The sequence below is a fragment of the Sparus aurata genome, chromosome 21 (genome assembly GCF_900880675.1).
Source record: "Sparus aurata chromosome 21, fSpaAur1.1, whole genome shotgun sequence".
In the NCBI taxonomy this organism is placed as follows: Eukaryota; Metazoa; Chordata; class Actinopteri; order Spariformes; family Sparidae; genus Sparus; species Sparus aurata.
This window is the reverse complement of record NC_044207.1, coordinates 29,386,164-29,404,688: the sequence shown is the minus strand read 5'-3', so window position 1 is coordinate 29,404,688 and position 18,525 is coordinate 29,386,164. Positions and strand designations below refer to the sequence as shown.

Below are 18,525 nucleotides of genomic sequence, written 5' to 3'. Positions count from 1 at the left end.
GGGCAGGGGCGAAAAGAAGGGCACTTTAGTGCGCATTTTGGCTCCCAAGAGGGCACTTTAGCGCATGTTTTGGCTCCCAAGAGGGCACTTTAGTGCGCGTTTTGGCTCCCAAGAGGGCACTTTAGCGCATGTTTTGGCTCCCAAGAGGGCATTTTATCATGTTTCAACCAGCCAAGGGGGCAGTTTAGTGTGTTTTGCCAACCAAGAGGGCACTTTAGCACACGTTTTGGCTCCCAGGAGGGCACTTTAGCACGTGTTTTGGCTCCCAGGAGGGCACTTTAGCGCACGTTTTTCAACAATTGGGCCACAATTGTACACATCACTGCTTCAGGTCACATTACAGGTGTTGCGCATTGACTATCAGAACCACAGGACATGGTCATTTATCCATTTCTTGAACTACTTGACTTCTTGAATGATTCATCGAGTACCTTTAGCTTTTTCACTCTTTAACTTCTTCCATATTTTGATTACGTTCACCCGTTGCTTTGAGATCACGACTTCAACCGATTATCGCTTACTTCCGTTGTCGGATGTGGAAGAAAGTCTCATTCTAAACAGTGTTGTTTTTGGCAGCCATTTTAGATTTAGTCTTAGTCTTTGCTTTTTAGTTTTAGTCATTTCTATATGTGATAGTTTTAGTCCAGTTCTAGTCGACGAAAACTCAAACAGGTTTTAGTCAGTTTTAGTTGAAAAAACAAAAGAAGAAGTCTTTTAACAAATTCATTTAGGTCAATAAGTACAAAAGATCTACAAGCTCACAATGTGTTGCAATGTGTTGAACTTGTAGATCTGCTATTTTCACAACTTGTGTGTGACACTCTTGTATGAAGAAGTAGGGCATCAATTCATGAAAAAAACTGTTGAAACATGGAGATAAAAAGTTTCCGTCCAACAGCACTCTCCAATACTTATGGATTATATTTAAAATACGTCCATATATCTGGCGGTAGGTGTAAACATGTGACGTGACGTGACGTGAAGGTCGAAGTTGGGCAGTGAACAGTGACAACGAACTTGTCTTCAAAATAAGAGCTTTACATTGCACCCCATTGGAGTTTAGAAGTGGGTTCTTGGCCGGGGGCTTTTAATTTGAAAGTAGCGACCGTTCCTAGCTTGCCGCTACAACAACAAGCGGACAACGAAGACAGCAGAAATGTCACGTATTTTGAACGTCTGACAAACCACCCACTAACATTTACGTCCATTCTCGTCTCGTCAACGTAAACTCACATAGTCTCGTCAAGTTTTAGTCATCAAAGAGCCGCGTTTGTCTCGTCACCTTCTCGATATCGCCATGAATAAAAGGGGCATCAACGGAATAATTTCGTCGTCGTCATCGCTGACAAAAACAACACTGATTCTAAACTCGTCAAAAACTCTGGGCCAGCCTCCACCCCAGAGCATCAACTGGGAATGACGCTCAAAAATCAACTTTCTCACCAAATTGGACTTTCAAGCATGGCTTTTGAAGGTTACACAGTAAAAACACACAGTACGCAGATGATGAACTTCTATTTATGTGCAACTTTTTCAGCCATTTTCCTGTTAATTCTCATCTAGACTCCTCTGCCTGTTGCAAGCTATGTAGTGTTCAGGTGTGACAGCTGATTCAGTAAGTGGAAACATATATATATATATAGACATATTTGTTGCGCTTCACCTCTTGGCGTAGAGCAGAAGTACCCCCTGTGGTGCAAGAACCCCTGGTTGGGGATCACTGGCATCAAGGGCTTTGAATTCAAAACTGGTGGGAACACGAGGGCTCAGATGAAAGAACATGTTTAAATCAGTCTTCAACATACGTAATGGGAGGGATCGGTTGATGTCAGGGAAGATAATTACAGCGGGAAATATCTTGTGTAATGGTGCGTCCGTAGGGCAGAACCTCGGAGCTGAAATTACAAAAAATACCAGCACAAAATGTTGAGTTCACAAGGATTTGTGATTCAGGTTCAACCAATCATGACTGATTCTTGGTGTAAGGCCACAGGTTAGACCATTTCATAAAGTGCTGGGAAATGAAAATGACTCCCTGACTGGTGTAACGTATAGAAGACGCCGGCTGAAGTTCGGTATACGCTGACATTAATAGATTCATGGATGCACCGGAGTCGAGGCGTTTCCACCGAGGCGCTGACAGAAACCAGCGAGCAAGGTGGATAAACCTGCTGCTTGTAAGCTGCTGTTACAACTGTGATGCTGACAGAGACACAAAGAGGTGGAGGTGGAGGTGGTTACGGTTTGTGTGTGTGTGTGTGTTTCGGGAGGGGGGGGTGTTGTGTGTGTTGCTGCTAAAAAGGAAAAGGAAATGAAATATCGGCGCCCAAAGCTCCCGTAACTCTCTCCGCCTCTCCCAGTTCGGTTAGCTTGTGTTCAGAGTCGGGGAAGGTGGGGGGGGGGGGGGGGGGGGCTGCAAACTGAAAAGCCCCCCTCCCAAATCTCCTCCAACCAACAACCACCAACCAACTACCCCCCCCAACACACACACACACACACACACACACACACACACACACACTCAGAGCTGAGCAGGGTCCTCACTGCCTGCCACCTCCAGCTGTCGCCAACGGGGACAAAAGGAGGTGTGGGGGTGTCTGTGAAGGAGTTGGAGGGAGTGGGGGGGGGTGTTGAATAGAAAGATAAACTGAAGAGCCCCCCACCCCACCTCACACACACACACACACACACACACACGCACACACACACACACACACACACCAACCAGGAAGGGCCTTGTCATCTGCATTAGGCAGCATCTCCTCTCTTTCCCCCCTCACTTTCTTTTTCTAAGCCCAACAGCACACAGTGGTTGGATGGCACACACACACACACACACATGCGCACACACACTTGCGCACACACACTTGCGCACGCACACATGCATATACACATGTACTACATCTTTGGCTCATTCTTACAAAAATGTATATCCGAGCGTGGAAGTCAAAAGGTATTAACACCTTTGTCTCGTAGCTTTGCACAAATAGACACAAACATAAATGCACACACACACACACACACACACACACACACACACACACACACACCTTCCCATGTTAATTCTCTTGCCCTCCTCCCGTGTTTGCTGCAGCTGTTGGCCCTCCATTGGTCGCAGCGTCTCCTTCTCCACTCTCCACAGCTAATAACCCATTAGCCTTATTTGTTGATTAGACCTGAGCGTAGCCATGGTGTGTGTGTGTGTGTGTGTGTGTGTGTGTGTGTGTGTGTGTGTGTGTAAGGGTTTGGTCATCTCTCTCCAAGTAAGAGTGCAAACTGTTACTGTCTATTGCACCTTCTGTTTGCCAAAGAAGATTATGTCAGAGACTCTGATGAAGCCACAGATCCGTCCAACGTTTCACAAAAGGGGAAATTCAAATCATTTTTATTTCTAACAATGATTTAAGGAGGAAATTTGCTCCCTGGAAACTGAAGGACTCTTGTAAATTGACTGTGTTTTTGTTAGTTGGTTTCATTTGGAGTCCTCGGTCTGTTTTGTGTGGAATCAGCAGGGTTACACTCGATATTTCAGAAAGTCTAAACCCTCCGAAAACCGCGCAACTGTCGTCCAATTAGACTGAAGTAAAACCGGATTAATTACTTTTTTGGTGCTTTGGTGTTCGATAACAAGTGCCGGCAGGCTTTTACGTCAATTTAGTGTTTTAAAAAAGGGTTTTTTTGTGTTGTGTTGTGAGCTGGTTGTTAGTTTAGTTAACAGGACTCCATTTTTTTAACGTTAGCGACTGTTGCTACCTGTTAGCGGAGCAGAGAGAGGCTGTAGGATCCGCAGCATTATTAAACAATTTAAAGCAACAAAATGTAACTTCCTGCAGAAAGATATGAGATCGTTGGGTCTAATCCCTCAGACGGTCACGTACTGATGCTTTCAGAGGCTGTTGGGGGTCTGACGCAGCCCGAAACGACCTGGGAATGAAACTGTCGAGGACGGTTTTATTTGCAACACTTGTTTCTGAAGGAGATCCTTCTAATCAGGTTGCTGTGACCTTTGGTGACCTCGTTGCGCGAGCGAAAGGATTATTTGTGTCCTCTCTGACGGACAAAATATGCAGTTTCTTTTCTACTGTTTCTAAATCAACTCGCACATTTTGTTTTTTTGCTGTAATTTCTGTCCCGCCGTCTCGTCTTCCTCGCGGGCCGCCGACACGCTGGTTCTGTGATAAGCTAAGATCCAGGCGAGTCAGTGGGGGCTGCATTCGTAATCATCCTGAGTGGAATCCATCACACGACGACGGAGCTCTCAGAGAGAATGCAGTAGTCATATATTCACATATAATACGGGATAATGTAGTAGAAAAGTGAGTGGAGAGGCTCAGGCAGAAGAATAATGCGTATACGACACTCTCGTGTGCATTTTCTGAGTAGATGATTGAATTTTTTTAATGTTGTTTATCCCATGATGACCCGAGCGACTGGATGTTCCCCCTAATTGGCTGTTGATCGCGTCATTTCACAACTGAATGAGTCAAAGAAGATTTTTATTTTTTGGCGACAAGTCACGACGCATCAGCTTTGAGTTTGAGCACAAACATCCTCTCAACACGCCGCACTCGATCATAAAGTCTTAAAATCTTATTAAGGCGGTTGGCGAAGGAAAACACCGAGACGCCAGTGGAGATAATTCTGCTGCCGTTGAGAGAAACGTTCGGTCGCGGGAGTTTCCCTGAGTGGAGCTGCAGTTTTCTTGGCGTCGGGCGGCTGATCTGCCTCCGGATATTTCCACTCGTCTCCAGAAAACAAGTGAACGTCGGCACGCAGGCCGAGTGAATTAAAATTTGTCTCGAAAAAAGGAAAATAAGATTTGGGGCGCTAAGCGTGACTGTCAATGCGTTGTAAAGAGGAACGCTCTCATTTCTCTCCTCTCCTTCCTCTCAAACCTCCTCCTCCTCCTCCTCCTCCTCCTCTTCCCGCTTCTTCTCCTCCTCTTCATTCTTTCCCTGTTTCCTCATTTCCCCCCTTTTGCCTCACCCACCCCTCTCTCTCCTCTCTCCTCTCTCTCTTTTGCCTCCACACCTCCTCTTCCTCTCTCCTCTTCCTCTCTCCTCTTCCTCCTCCTCCTGTCGGCAACATGTGGAGCCGTCGCCATGGCAACGAGGGGAGGTGACATGTGCTGTAGACAGGCAGGGGGAAAAAAAAAAAAAACGGAGGGAGGGATGGGAGGAATATAAGGAGGAGCCCCACAGCGCACTTTGTAGTCTCTCTCTCTTTCTCTCTCTGGGAAAAAAAAAAAGAAATAGCATCTCATTCCTCTCTGTGGAAGTGGTGGAAGCTGCCGGTCCTCCTCTCCTCTCCTCTCCTCTCCTCTCCTCTCCTCTCCTCTCTTCTCCTCTCCTTACTCTCTCCTCGTCTCTCCTCTCTTCTCCGAATTGCGTCAGAGAACAGAAAAATTGGTGCATTTTTTGACTCTTTTTTTTTTTGCAACGGATGAGAGCGAATGGCGGAAAAAAAAAAGAAGAAGCAGGAGGAGGAGGAGGAGGAGGTGGAGAGGAAGCCGGGAACTTTCTTTTTTTATTTTTTTATATTTCAAAGGAGAGAGAAAGGGGATGAGGATGATGATGATGGGAGGTGATGAAACTCCCTCTCTTTCCCACTCACTCTCCCCACCTCCTCCTCCTCCTCCTCCTCCTCCTCCTCCTCCTCCTCCTCCTCTGCCGCCGCCGCCGGTGTGCTGCTGTCTCTGAGTCGGTGCAGCCGGACTGGAAATGGGAAATAGACGCGGGAGGAGAAGGAGGTGTCTGTTGCATCACCTCGCCATGGATCTTTGGTAGGATATAAATGTTGTTCTGCATGTTAATGTGATCTGGTTTTTCCTGCGATGCGTCCGCTACTGCTGCCGTTTGTTTTTCTATACCTAAAGAAATCTTTACGAAATGTGAAAGATGACGAGTCCGTCCTGCTGTCGCTTCTCCTCCTCGTCCCTCTGTTGGATTTGGGGAGTTGCGTTCTGCATATTTTAACACTCCATCCCTTATTTTATTGTGTTTTCTCACGCCGTGCACGTCATTATCTTGCAGCCGGAGGGAGATCCTCGCTCACAGAAATGCTTCGGCACATTTTTTTTTTTAAGAAATTGATTAGTCTCGGCCACAAGTAAGCATCCTGAGGTTGGACGCGATGATGGGAGTATCCGTGGAGTTTAGACGCTGATTGACGGCGCGCCCTGGCTGAGGGGGGCTTCATGCAGCTGCAGCTCGCCGTAACATCGTAATAACATTTCATTTAACGGGATTTGCTGCTGTTTTTAACGGCCTCACACCGCTGGAGTGCAAAACTTTAAACGTCGCTTTGCATTTATTTATTTTTTGGGGGGGGGAAATGTTGCAAGTGGTTTTCAAGTTGGTGGAGTCTCCTCATTTGTATGCAATGTGTGATATCGCCGAGAAAATTGATGCACGCTGGAAACATTTAAAGTGATCCTCTGCGTCCGTGTTGGTGAGGTGAATTATGGTATTTTTTGGGTGTTTTTTTTTTTTAAGTGTGCAGGCATGTGCAGTGTTGGAAGTGTTTGAGTGTGCGTGGGTGTGTTTGCAAAATGACATGCAAGTGTGCAACCTGCAGATGTGAGTGTGTGAAATTTAAAACCCACTTTGCAGATCAGCCCGCACGAACGCAGTCGACAGATCCACCTACTTACATGTGCAGGCTGGTGTGTGCGCGCTTCACGTGCACGCATGTGTGTCGGCGGTTGCGTTCCTGTTCCCGTTTGCTGAGAGCTTTTGGCTAAAAGAAGAAGAAAAAAAAAACCCCCGGCTGAACTTTTTTTCAAAGGATGAATCGGAGGTGAGGGACGGATCTTTGTTTCCTACAGCAGTCATCGTGGAGGAAAACAATAGCCGGCCGCCGCTCTCCCTCTGACCTTTTTTCACCCGTCCTGAATAAGCCGGAGCCGTGCAAATCCATCTGCCTTTTGTCTATGGAAGCCTGGATAATCCACACACACACACACACACCTCCCCTTCACACACACACACACACACACTAACCAGGAGACCTAACCCCTCCACCACCAAACCTCCATCTCAAATCCTGAATCCAAGAGCCTCACACACACATTTCCTCGCCTCACACTCTCTGAAACCCGCTTTGATTCCGATTTCTGAATTGATTTCGACTGCAGGTTCTGATCTGAACGCTTCCTGCACGTCACGCTTGGGCGTTGATGGCGAGGGGAGACGGTTTTCAAGCAAATCTGAATGAAAAATGAAAAAAAAAAAAAAAAACATTAAAAAAAAGCCTCCAAATTGTCTCCTTTCCCTCGCTTTCTGAGCATTTCTTGTTCTCTCCCCCTCCTGTTCTGAGACGCCTGCCCGTCTGTGGGGAGTGTGTCTGATATTTGCTGAAAAGGGTTGAACCCAGCAGCGTATACAGCCAGTCAGCCAGTCAGCCAGTCAGCCAGCATCCCTGACAGGGCCGATGATAATGCCTTTCAGCGAGGAGGAGCTGCACACTGTATGTCAAATCACGTTTGCCTATGTGAAATGAAAAATTAGCAAGTACAATCGCTTTTTTTTTTTTTTTTTTTTTTTTCCTAGCGGGGCAGATGGACAATAGGAGGTGGAGGCATGAAAGGAACTCCCTTCTCCCCTTTCTGCCTTTTTTGGGGGAGAGAATATATTTTCTCCTTTCATTTTCTGCCGCCCGTCTGAGCAGACCTGATCGAAACGTTTGATTTTCCTCCAGGAACAAACAAACAGGAACATCTTCTGTCCTTTTTTTTTTTTTCTTTTTTTCCCCCTCCTGCGTCATATGATTTAAATAAAACCTGACACACGAGCCAGGAACGGTCCAGATTAAAGCCTGGAGTGTCATTTCTCTCTGGCTGTGATCCTTCTTTGACTACTGAATTAACACCAGAGTCACACTGATGTATTCCTTTATCTTCTCCTCAATCGCAAACGTTGAATTTGCCGTATTTTCCGCCGCCGTTCAGCCTCTCTACATCGAACCCTCAACATGTAATTTGATTGAAAGTGCTAATCCGCAGGAGGGAGAGTGGAGAAAGGCCTCGGAGCTGCAGAGCAGAGCGCGTAACCCTCTTATTATACAAACAGGAGCGCAGGTGACACACTTGTGACGAGAATGCAAATACGGCTGTGCAGATTTGGGCGTTCGACACTTTTTCTGCTCAATATTTAAGTGTTTCACGCTGCGTTTGCTGTGCACGGCAGCGACTGCATGCTCGTGCGTGAGAACGCTCCACCTCCCGTCCCGAGCAAACATTTGATTTTGAATCATTGCGAATTTCTGCCACAGTCGTACACCCCCCGAGTCACACACACACACACACACACACACTGGACACACACCTCCCTTTTTTTTTTTTGCTGTTACTAACAACTGCAAACCAAACTTGATTAAGCAGGTGGGGTCAGGCTACATTTGTTTGAATCAATAGACAGACATGCTAGGCAGCCATGATGAAGAGACCGGGAGGAGGAGGAGGAGGAGGAGGAGGAGGAGGAGGGGGTGGAGGTGGAACCAGTGAGTGTGTGTGAGGAGGCGGGGGAGGTGGAGGAGGAGGAGGAGGAGGAGGAGGGAGGAGGGAGTGCTTTGGAAAACGCCGGCATCTGTCCCGTGAAAGATGACTGAGCTGTTGCAGTTAGAGCTTTGAATTATGGGCCATTACTAGCCGGGGCTCGATGCAATCCCTCTCCATGAAACTTAATTTGACAAAACAACGAGACGACTCGGGGACCAAAAATGACAAATGAAGTTATTTGATCCGCGGTTGTAAAAAAAAAAAAAACACATTTGTTTTATTTTTGCACGAGAGATGATTGCAGGGGAAGCATGTGGAATCAGCAGTAATGCATTATTAACGGCCTCGACGCGGACGGGCGACCGCTCGCCTACTTTTTTGTTGAGAACGCTTCCTCGACGGCTGATTTTCCGTCTTTTCGTTTCATTTCTCTGCTGCGATCTTTCACATTAAGAGCACGTGAATAACCAGATGCATTAAAGACACAAACTCCAATCAATTTGCGGCTGCTTTTTCTTTCACGGACACACAAACAAAAACAGAATCCGTGTTTCACGAGCAGCCTCGGTAGTAGTTTGCCGCTACGAGCAGGCAGATCTTCCGTACGCGCTGCACTTTCTCACATTTTCTGCTCCGTTTTATTATATTTTTTCTTCTTTTGGTTCTTTAGTGCAGCGCCCCCCCCCCTCCTCCCCTGTCAGAGACGCCCACTGTTTCCTTTCAGGGCCGTCACATTACTATGCAACCAGCTTTTACAGTACGGCTTAGAGCTCCCCAAGCAAATTGGACGCCCCACAAAGCGTCGGACAACTGTTGTCGCCCCATTGTGGGTCTTTTCTGCAGGCGCTCTTTATCAGGTGCTGAATGCAGAAGCAGCAATGAATGAAATCATGGGGGGGGAGGGGGGCACCGTCGAGTGGTGGTGGTGGAGTCGGTGGAGGTGGGGGTCACTCCCTGAAACCTCACAAGAATTCCAGAACAATCCGTGTGCAGGCGAGAGCGCTCCTTTTCCCACCTCCCAGGGTTTCAGGGTTCCTCTGTGCTGACAGGCAGGCAGGAGGGATTCGACAAGGCCGCCCCCCTTTTTTCTCCCGACCGCTTTCAAAGCCTCCTTTCCATTAACTCACCACGCCGCACCTCGCCTAATCTCTGTGACCTCTACCACCGAGGGACAGGGATTTTGGGTTTTTTTTCCTCCTCTCCTCCTCCTCCTCCTCCTCCTCCTCCTCCTCCTCCTCCTCCTCCTCCTTTCACAAGCCCGGCTGCCTTTCTTGTGAGGCTGAGAGCACCTTTCTCCTCCAGAAAATGAGACTAAACAAGCTGAATATGTAGCACAGAATTACCGAGGAGAAGGCTAATGGCGAGCTACAGGCAAGCTTTTTTTTTTTTTTACATTTCTGTGCCAGTAAATAGGAGGGAGAGTTTATCTTCAGCTGAGCTGCAGAGATGTGAAAAACACTTTTTTTTTTTTTGGCGATTGATTTCTTTTGATAATTCTCTGTCGGGAGGAATCGGAGGCCTTGTCGTTGGCAGCGCAATTTGTAGCTCCCTCTCTTCGGCGCCGGCTCTCTTTTGTTGTCAGGAATCATTACGCCGCGTGGTAATAATGGGGAATTATGTCGCCTATTGTGAACTCGTAGTCGTCAGGTAGAAAACGCAACAGGCCCATTATCTTGAGCTCGCTTAGTGTCTGAACATGAACAGCGAGCGGCGGCGGGAGCTGCAGCTCGTAACGTTCAATAAGACTTGCTTCCACTCGCTCGAATTATTGCGGCGCTGGTTTCTTTTTTTTCTTTTTTTTTATTCTCACGCACTCTTCAAACAGTGATATTCGCTGTACAGTACGCGTCCATTGTGTTATCGTGAAGCAGCAGACCGTGTGAAAAGAAATCTTTCATCTCCGGTTGTTTGCTGAAGGATCTGGTTCTCACGCGCCGGATTAAAGTTGCTGCCGGGGTTGAAACCGGGCAGAACGTCTGTTGCCGCCATTCGTTCACAGACGTGGAACGTTTCCTCCGGTGCGGTGGAAACGGTGCGTCGGCTGTCGAGGCACATGCACAAACGCTCTGCTAACGCGGGAGTTTTATGCATTCTGTGCACTCCTGGGCACAGATGGTGGAACAAACGCTTGTGATTATACTTTTCATCGAGCACAGTGATATGCATATTTATGTCTTTCCCGAAAAAAAAAAACAAAAAAAAAAGGGAAAGAAAGGACCCATGTGATGTTCGCTTTCATCTGTGCTGATGTACAATCAAACAGTTTTTTTTGGGATGAAATCATTGGAAGCACAAAAAAAAGAATCAATGCTTTTAAGAATAAAAAAAGGGGTTCAAATAGATCACAGATGATTTCAGTGCATGTGGTTTGTTTTGTGGAACATTTGGCGGAAGCTTTTTTTTAATCCGGAGGTATCAAACCGTGCGCCACGATTCGCTGCCGGTTCGTCTCCCAATCAAACACTCCAGCAGATGATGTCACAGATTACATCCTCTCGTCCTGATTGGTCGGTGAAACCACCTCTCGATCACTTTTTTTGGTGCATAGCTTCACACCCCTGCAGCTTATCTCCAAAAAAGCTGCCATCACGAGCTCGGACATTTTTAGCGTAGTGGATGAATCAAAGCTCTTGTGTTCGCTGTGAGAGCGCCGCGCTCTGCCTCCTGAAACCTCTCACCTCACGCAGAACAAATAATAATAGAAACACATTATTAACCCTCTTCTATCTGCTCTTCTTCTTCTTCTTCTTCCGACAGGGAAGCCAAATCAACCAGATCCCCACCAAGTACAGCCAGGCCGAGTCGACCAAGTTCCTCATCCTCACCGTCGTCTCCATCCTGTGCATCGTCGGCGTGCTGCTGGCCTCCACCGTGGTGTACTGCCTCCGCCACCGCTCCCACCACAAGCTGAAGGAGAAGCTCACCAACCTGGGAACAGACGCCACCAGCGATGCTACCGCCACCTATCAGGTAGGAGGTGCTACTGCGTAATGACATCATCCGTTTTTGTTTTTTCCAGTGAAATCGACGCTGGGATGCAAAAAAAACCATCGTGTCCAGTGATGAATCATATTTCACTCACATTATCCTTTAGAATCGTTGCACTATAAATTATTTTAACATACTGTGGAGCTCTGAAACCAATAGTTTGAAAAAAATTGGATACAATAGGAAGTGTGTAGCATTAGCCGCAGCTAACGTTAGCCGTTTGATGGTGAGGTTGATTACTGGGGCAGATATTCTGCATTTATCAGTGTTTTTTTTGTGTCCAGCTGACAAAATTGAATCATTCAAAGATTCTCTGCTTTGGCTGTGACGCTGCGTCTCTATCTGTGTCGTCACCACTCAGTCCCGCCCACAACGCTCTCTGATTGGCCACACTGACGAGTCTGAATCAGCAAAATAACTGGAACGTTTTCAGATAAACGAAGTGGATTGGAAGCATAAACTAGCACATTAGCCTCCTTAAATACGAACAAATATCAGGTAAAAGACGTCACGGTCGTTCCCTGATCATGTTTAGAGGTAAAACTACTTATATGAAAACACCAGAGAGGGAAAAGAAGGAAAGACGGATGAAATGAAACATAATTTAGCAGAATCATGTAGCAGCCCTCTTGGATTTTCCTCGCGACCTCTGACATAAAATCTAAACAGAGTCATTCCGACATTATTAAACATATTGAGCCGAAGCTTTAGCAGCTTTTAGATAAGAGCCTTTTTTTATTTTGCAGTGGACCTCAGCTGCAGGTTATTTAAAGCCATCTTGTGCTCAGATTGATGCTGTGTGCTGATCGCTGACTCCTCCCGGTCGCCCTGCTATAATTTGTTGTTTGACACATGAAGCGATTTCACCAATCCAACAGGTTTTTCCACCTCGAGTCGTTTTCCATTCCTCCTCCTCCTCCTCCTCCTCCTCCTCCTCCTCCTCCTTCTTCTTCTTTGCTTGCTTGCTGTAATTATCCTTTGGCCGGAATAGCGGGGTGTGAAATTTAATTTACAGAATCCAATATTAAGTGACTTTTTTTTGAGCAAAGAATTAGATTGAGATTTTTTCTCTCTCTGTCTCTCTCTCTCTGACCTTTTCCCCACCATGTTTTTAAATGAGAGTGGTCCTGTGAGCATTGATTTTATAATGAGCCCGGCCCGTCCCCTAAGTGCTTACATTTTATGCTCTTCTCCAGGAGGATTTTTATTTCTTTAACTCTTGAAGTAGACGCTGCTGCTGCTGCTGCTGCTGCTGCTGCTGCTGCTGTTAGAGGTTTACCTCGTCACCTGTAGAGAGTCAGAATGCACATTTCTGCATAAAGACTTATTGTGGGGGAAGAAGATGGAAAATTATATATGATTTTTTTCAGTCTGTGTGGATCAAACTGAGTGTTTTTCACCCGGTGACCACAAATCTTTTATCGTTCATGCTTCTACTTCTTCATTCTGCAACTTCACATCATGTCTGCTCTGCATATATTGAAATACAAACAATCTTAGCAGGATTTTTTTATTCAAATTGTATATTTATACTTCATAAAAGTTCAAAAACACAAGCAAAGCAGATAGAAGTCTAATTTTCAGGCTTTTTTTGCAGGACATGTATTGAAAAGAACATTTTTTTTTTACAATAAATTGACATTTTTTTCACCTGAAAGTTCATCCAGGTGTCCTGTTTTTAATTTATAGAGCAGGAGAACTAAAACCCTCACAGGAGGAAACATATAGTTTATTAATCAATACGTGTTGTTGATGGTTTATGCAGGCCTGGATTTTCAGGAATTATCTTTTTTAATTTCAACTTTTTGCTTTTTACAAGTAAATTATAAAATGCAAAGACTCAAAATGTATTTTTTATTAATTTCTGGTCATTATAACCTCCTTTTGTTTAAGACACAATCACCTAGAAATTAACTACTCGTCACTTTGGGAGATTTTTTACTTATTTATGGGCAGAAAACCTAAATTTTTTATGTTTTTACCACATATTTTTGCAGCGTTGAAGAAAGTTGCTGCATTTCTGATTTCATTTCCTTTAAAACAGTCGATGTAAGCTGTTAATCTTATATTGTGATGACATACTAAAAGATAAAAGTGGATCATTTATGTTAAACTCTGTTGTTGGTGGTTTTTAGATGTAGTTGTCTGTGTTGTGGTGGAATCTATTTTCAGACAAGTTCTGAATGTTTTGGTGGGTTTGTTGAGTTTTAAGATTACAATGACAAAATATCTGATACAGGCACATTAAGAGTACGTTGTGTTGTTGGAGTTGCGTGCATGTTACTGACCAACAGGTAACACCTGAAACAACCTGCATGTAGAGAGTGAAGTCGGTTTCTGACAGGCGTCGCACCTTCAGCTGTCTACGTACAACATTAGCTTTTCCCTCAGTGAGACCAACTTTTATCTTCACGCTCGCTCGCCTCCGAGATTCTGCATTAAGCCTCTAATTGGAAAAATGCTAATTAAAAATGCACACGTAGAACTGTGTTTACGCATTATTTATCTGATTAATGGCTAACGGGAGAAAACACTGGTGTTGCTGCCTCTCTGGGAGGTTTGTTCAGCTCCCGAGAGCTCCTCCGCTCGCTTCTCTTCCCCTCCGTCGTCTTTATCGAGTCTCGACAAGCGAGCCGCCGTCATCCTCAGTGAAAGACCTCAGTGTTCAGCTCCCATCTTAGCCGTGTAAGCCTCGTCTCTTTGTCAGCGCCGCCGTGTAAGAGGGGTTCCCTGGGCTGGATTCTGTGTGTGTGTGTGTGTGTGTGTGTGTGTGTGTGTGTGTGTGTGTGTGTGTGCAGTCTCTGGGGCTACATGCAATTAAAGCAGACAGGAAGCGGCAGGCTGCCTGACGGCCTTACTGCTGCAGCTCCTTCATACTGTGCTGTCAAACACACACACGGGGTACACACATAAACATGCACACACACACACACACACACACACACACACACACACACACACACACATGCATGCACACACTCACCAGCTCCTGCATGTTAATGACTCTTGCCCTTGGCGGCGTTCGATTGTGGCCTCACTTCACACACACACACACACACGTTTTGTTTTCAGTCTTCCCTTCACGCCGCCACCACCTCCCTCTGAATCTCCTCCACCTTCGGCTCTCCCCGGGCTTGTCAATCAAGCGCTCCCGGTGAAAACGCCGACATGGGATTGGCCGACGCCCGACAAAGGAGACATTGATTGACAGGCGTCGACGGAGGAGCGCGTGGACCGTGTCTGAGCGCTGGGCGGGGAGACGGCGGATGATGCTCGTCAGTCCGTCCGTCAGTCAGTCAGTCAGTCCCTGGATTACTCTGCAGCCGACAGGGAGCTAACAACATCCGTTTTATCTTCACATCTGATTCAAACTTTTTATCTCCTCCTAAAAGTCTCTCTTTCCCCCCTCGAAGTAGAAGAAACTATCCGGCAGCAGGATGAGATCGCCGCTCTAGATTGCAGCAGAACCCCAAATCAACAGATATTATCTTGAAGTTATCTCATCCTCAGATATCTTCGCCCGCGCCGTGAAATGTCTTGAAAAACGTGAGAAATACTTTGGAAGCTATAGACGAGAATATATTTGCATATTTTCTCAAGTCTTTAGCACACAGGACGAGATCTAATGACTCTAATGACGACACTTCTCACCCCGTCTCCGTTCCATTTCAAGGACCTTCAACAGGCGCGATGACATCGTCTTTAAGCTGTCAAAGAATAAGAAAACATTTTCCAGTACATCCCAATTTAGATTAAACAAGCAAACACAACTCATGTTCCACAGGATTATTTAGCAGCAGGACTATCAGCGGCACCCGTTGAGTTTGTAGCTTTAAACTGGATCTCAGTGTGAAGTTCTGGTGTCCTGTGCAGAACAGCGGTGAGTCTGAACGGGCCTCCATGTCACGCAGACTCAAAGGTAACTTATCTCCACCATTTTCAAAGTCCTCCACCATCCGGCTGCTGCAACAACAAGCGTTGGAGTGAACAAACTGTGCAGGACGATGTGTAGATACTTGAACGCACAGCGAGCAAAAGTTTGGAATAAGTTTGATTTATTTTTGTACGTTCCCAACCAGTAATTTGTGTTATCTCTTTATAACGATGACGGCTATCTTCCGTCCAATATTGAAGAAACTCGATTGTTGAGTCTCTGAGATGTTTTGGGTCGGTTGCCACAATCCCAAAGCGCCAATGGGAATGCAACTCAACAATGGAGTTTCTTTTGCTGTATATTGGAACTTTAATCACGTTTAGGACTCCAATCATTACTTGAAAGCGTCAGATACCATGTGTTAGCTTTAGCGTTGAACATTTCCATCAGATAGCGCCTCAAAGACCTTCAACACAGTCGTGTCGGTCCTCCACAGTTTTGATTTCACTTACGCAAAACTCGGTGGTCGTCAGGCGATGTGAGTCCTGATTGTCCTTATTCAACATTTGAAATGAGCAGACGCTGTGAGGATTAGCATGCTAGCTTTGTTTTACCGGAGCTGAGTCTTTGACATTCATTTCTCTAGTTGCTGCTTTCATTAACACACAGTAATGAAGTGGCAAAGTAAGTAATGAGCCACTTACTGTTTGGTGGTGATGATGTGTTTTTAAAATAAAACATTTTTACGTGCCAGTAGGACGAATGTGTCAACTTTAATCCCTCGGTGGAGCTTTTTATTCTTTATAAATAGGAGTCTCGTTCTTGTACTTTTTGTGGATTTATTTCCTGGCATGGTGAACGGCCACATTACAATATGTTAATCACCGGCCGAATAAGCTTTTGGCAGCTGCGGTCCAGACGTATTGGTATCAGAACTGGATCAGAATCAAATACTCTCCTACGTTTCTCTTCCGTCCCCCTCGTCCTCCCTCCCTCCGACTCCACCGTGTTGTATCACGTTCCCCCTCTTGTATTTGTTTGTTTGTTCAGGCGCTCGGGTGAAGGCCCCAACATTTGTTTTGGCCAGAGGGGGCATGTAAACAGAGGCGCCCCTGTGGGCCCGGCTGACACACCCCGACCCCCCCAAAACACCCGGTTCTGCCTCCCCCATTAGCGGGCTTTAATAAAGAGAGGGGTCGCTTTGGTGGCGGCACACGCCTCCCGCCACCGACACGCCCGCCGTCGCCCCCGGGGTTGATGCACGATTTGAGACGGTCATGTGGCGCCAAGTGGATTCCCTGGCATGGCGCCACATGAGAGGGGCTCGTTGGGTTTTTTTTTTTTTCTTTTAACATTTATTCATGCAGGGAGGGCCGATGAGGCACACAGGCGCCTTCACAAGCTCAACGTCTCCCAACATATTCGTTGTCGCGCTTCATTTTCTGGTTCTTTTTTTAGATGTTCTGTGATTTTATTACTTTATTTTGTGTCGTCAAGGCTTTTGTTTTATTCTGTCAGACCGGGAAACAACATTTAAAACACACGAAACAAGGACTTTCGTTTCGTAGCAGCTTTGGTATAGATAGAGTTTTTCTTCCGTCTCGTCTTTTAGCAGCGATGGAACCGTGTAGTATATTTTAGTTATTCGGATGACGAGCTCATCTGGGACGTATCGATGGTTCACGTGCTGGGAATCACTTTTACAAAGTCGCATCATGTCTGCCAAGTTTTTTACAAACGCTGCCATCAACATGAAGATTGATTCTCTCTTCATCAGACGGACATTTGTTTTCATTCATTTCGGCTCTGTTTTTTTTTTTAAATCAATTTGACTTAAGACTTAAAGCTCGTGCAATCCATCACGGCGAACATTTATCCATCTTTATTTATGATTATTCAAAGATAATGCAGTTGCGGAGAAATGGATGTTGGATTTAAGACCTGACAAGACGCATTTCATTCATGAGCTGTAAGAAAAAGATCCAGAAGACAGAAAAATAAGCTAATGTGGACGTCGGGCGTGTCCTTGAACGCTGTCCTCAGATCAGTCTCTGCATGCTGCCGTGTCTCCTGCAATAATAATGTAACGTTGAAGAGATCTGAAAGTTTTAGTCATTGTTTTAAAAGTCTCTAAAGTTTCTTTGTCCACAGAACATCTTTTGAAGCTTTTGTGCTAAACTGTGTTGCAGCAATCTCAACTGAAGCCGCTGGGATTGTTTTAAACATTAAAAAGACAACCAAAGGAAAAAGAATGGCTCCAAACAGCTCATCCAGCATAGGACAAGTCTCTGGAAGCCCTGAAAGCCAAGATTTATATGAGAAGATGTTATTTACACTCTTGATGTGCGGTCAAGCTCGTGTGCCCAGACAAAGTGGACGCTAACGCGTTTAGCTTAGCAGCGTCAGTGAAGATTTCAGGGTGTAAATCTTGTTTTTCCTGATGAATTTGGGCAGATGAGGTGTTTCTGGTTGTCTTCTTTTACATTTAAAACATTCAGTCATTTCGGAGAATGTGCTGCAGCTCTGTTTTGCTGTGAAGCTCCAGAAAATGTTTTGCAGACTGCCAAACTTCACCTGAATATTTCTCCATCAGCATCTGGGTGACTGAATTTGCCATTTTTGGGGTTGAATTGTTCCTTTAAGACAAGGTCCAAGTAGATTTTAATAACATACTGGGCGTAAACTGACATGAACTGAAAACCAACAACTTACAGGAAGGAAGGAAATCACTTCAGTAGAGGCAATTTATGCAAATCTGTGGTGTAACCAACTAAAATCTGTGTTTCAGTGTCTTTAAAGAGGTCCGATGTGACCACAGAGACTGTGGTGAGCTTGTTGATAGTCTCACCTGCTCTGTCATTAACTCTATAAGTTCACAAAGAACAGGCCGAGCTGGAGGATGCACACCGGGCTCCCGTCCTGATTATAACCCGGAGTGATTAACGTGACGCCGCTCGCCACCTGATGAAGTGCGTCCCGTCTAAAAATCAATACACAGTAAATAAAGACGCTTGTGTTCGTACGGCTCCAGGAGGAGGCTGTAAATGTGTGCTGTTTGGACTCTAAACCTGTCCTTGGTTATATTGTTCCTTCAATTATTATTATTTTTGTTGCCTTTTTGTCCCCTAATTGGCTCTCCAGGGGGAAGCCGTTTTGAACCAGTTTT

The 18,525-nt window shown here is 45.7% G+C and overlaps 1 protein-coding gene across 1 annotated transcript in view; it reads left to right on the top strand.

Moving 5' to 3' along the window:
* Nucleotides 1-18,525, top strand: part of LOC115573181 (receptor-type tyrosine-protein phosphatase N2-like) — a 214,258-nt gene that overhangs the window by 142,341 nt on the left and 53,392 nt on the right. Inside the window, exon 13 of the mRNA XM_030403851.1 lies at nt 11,255-11,467. Within this exon, the coding sequence (XP_030259711.1) occupies nt 11,255-11,467 (213 nt within the window). The remainder of the gene's footprint in view (nt 1-11,254; nt 11,468-18,525) is intronic.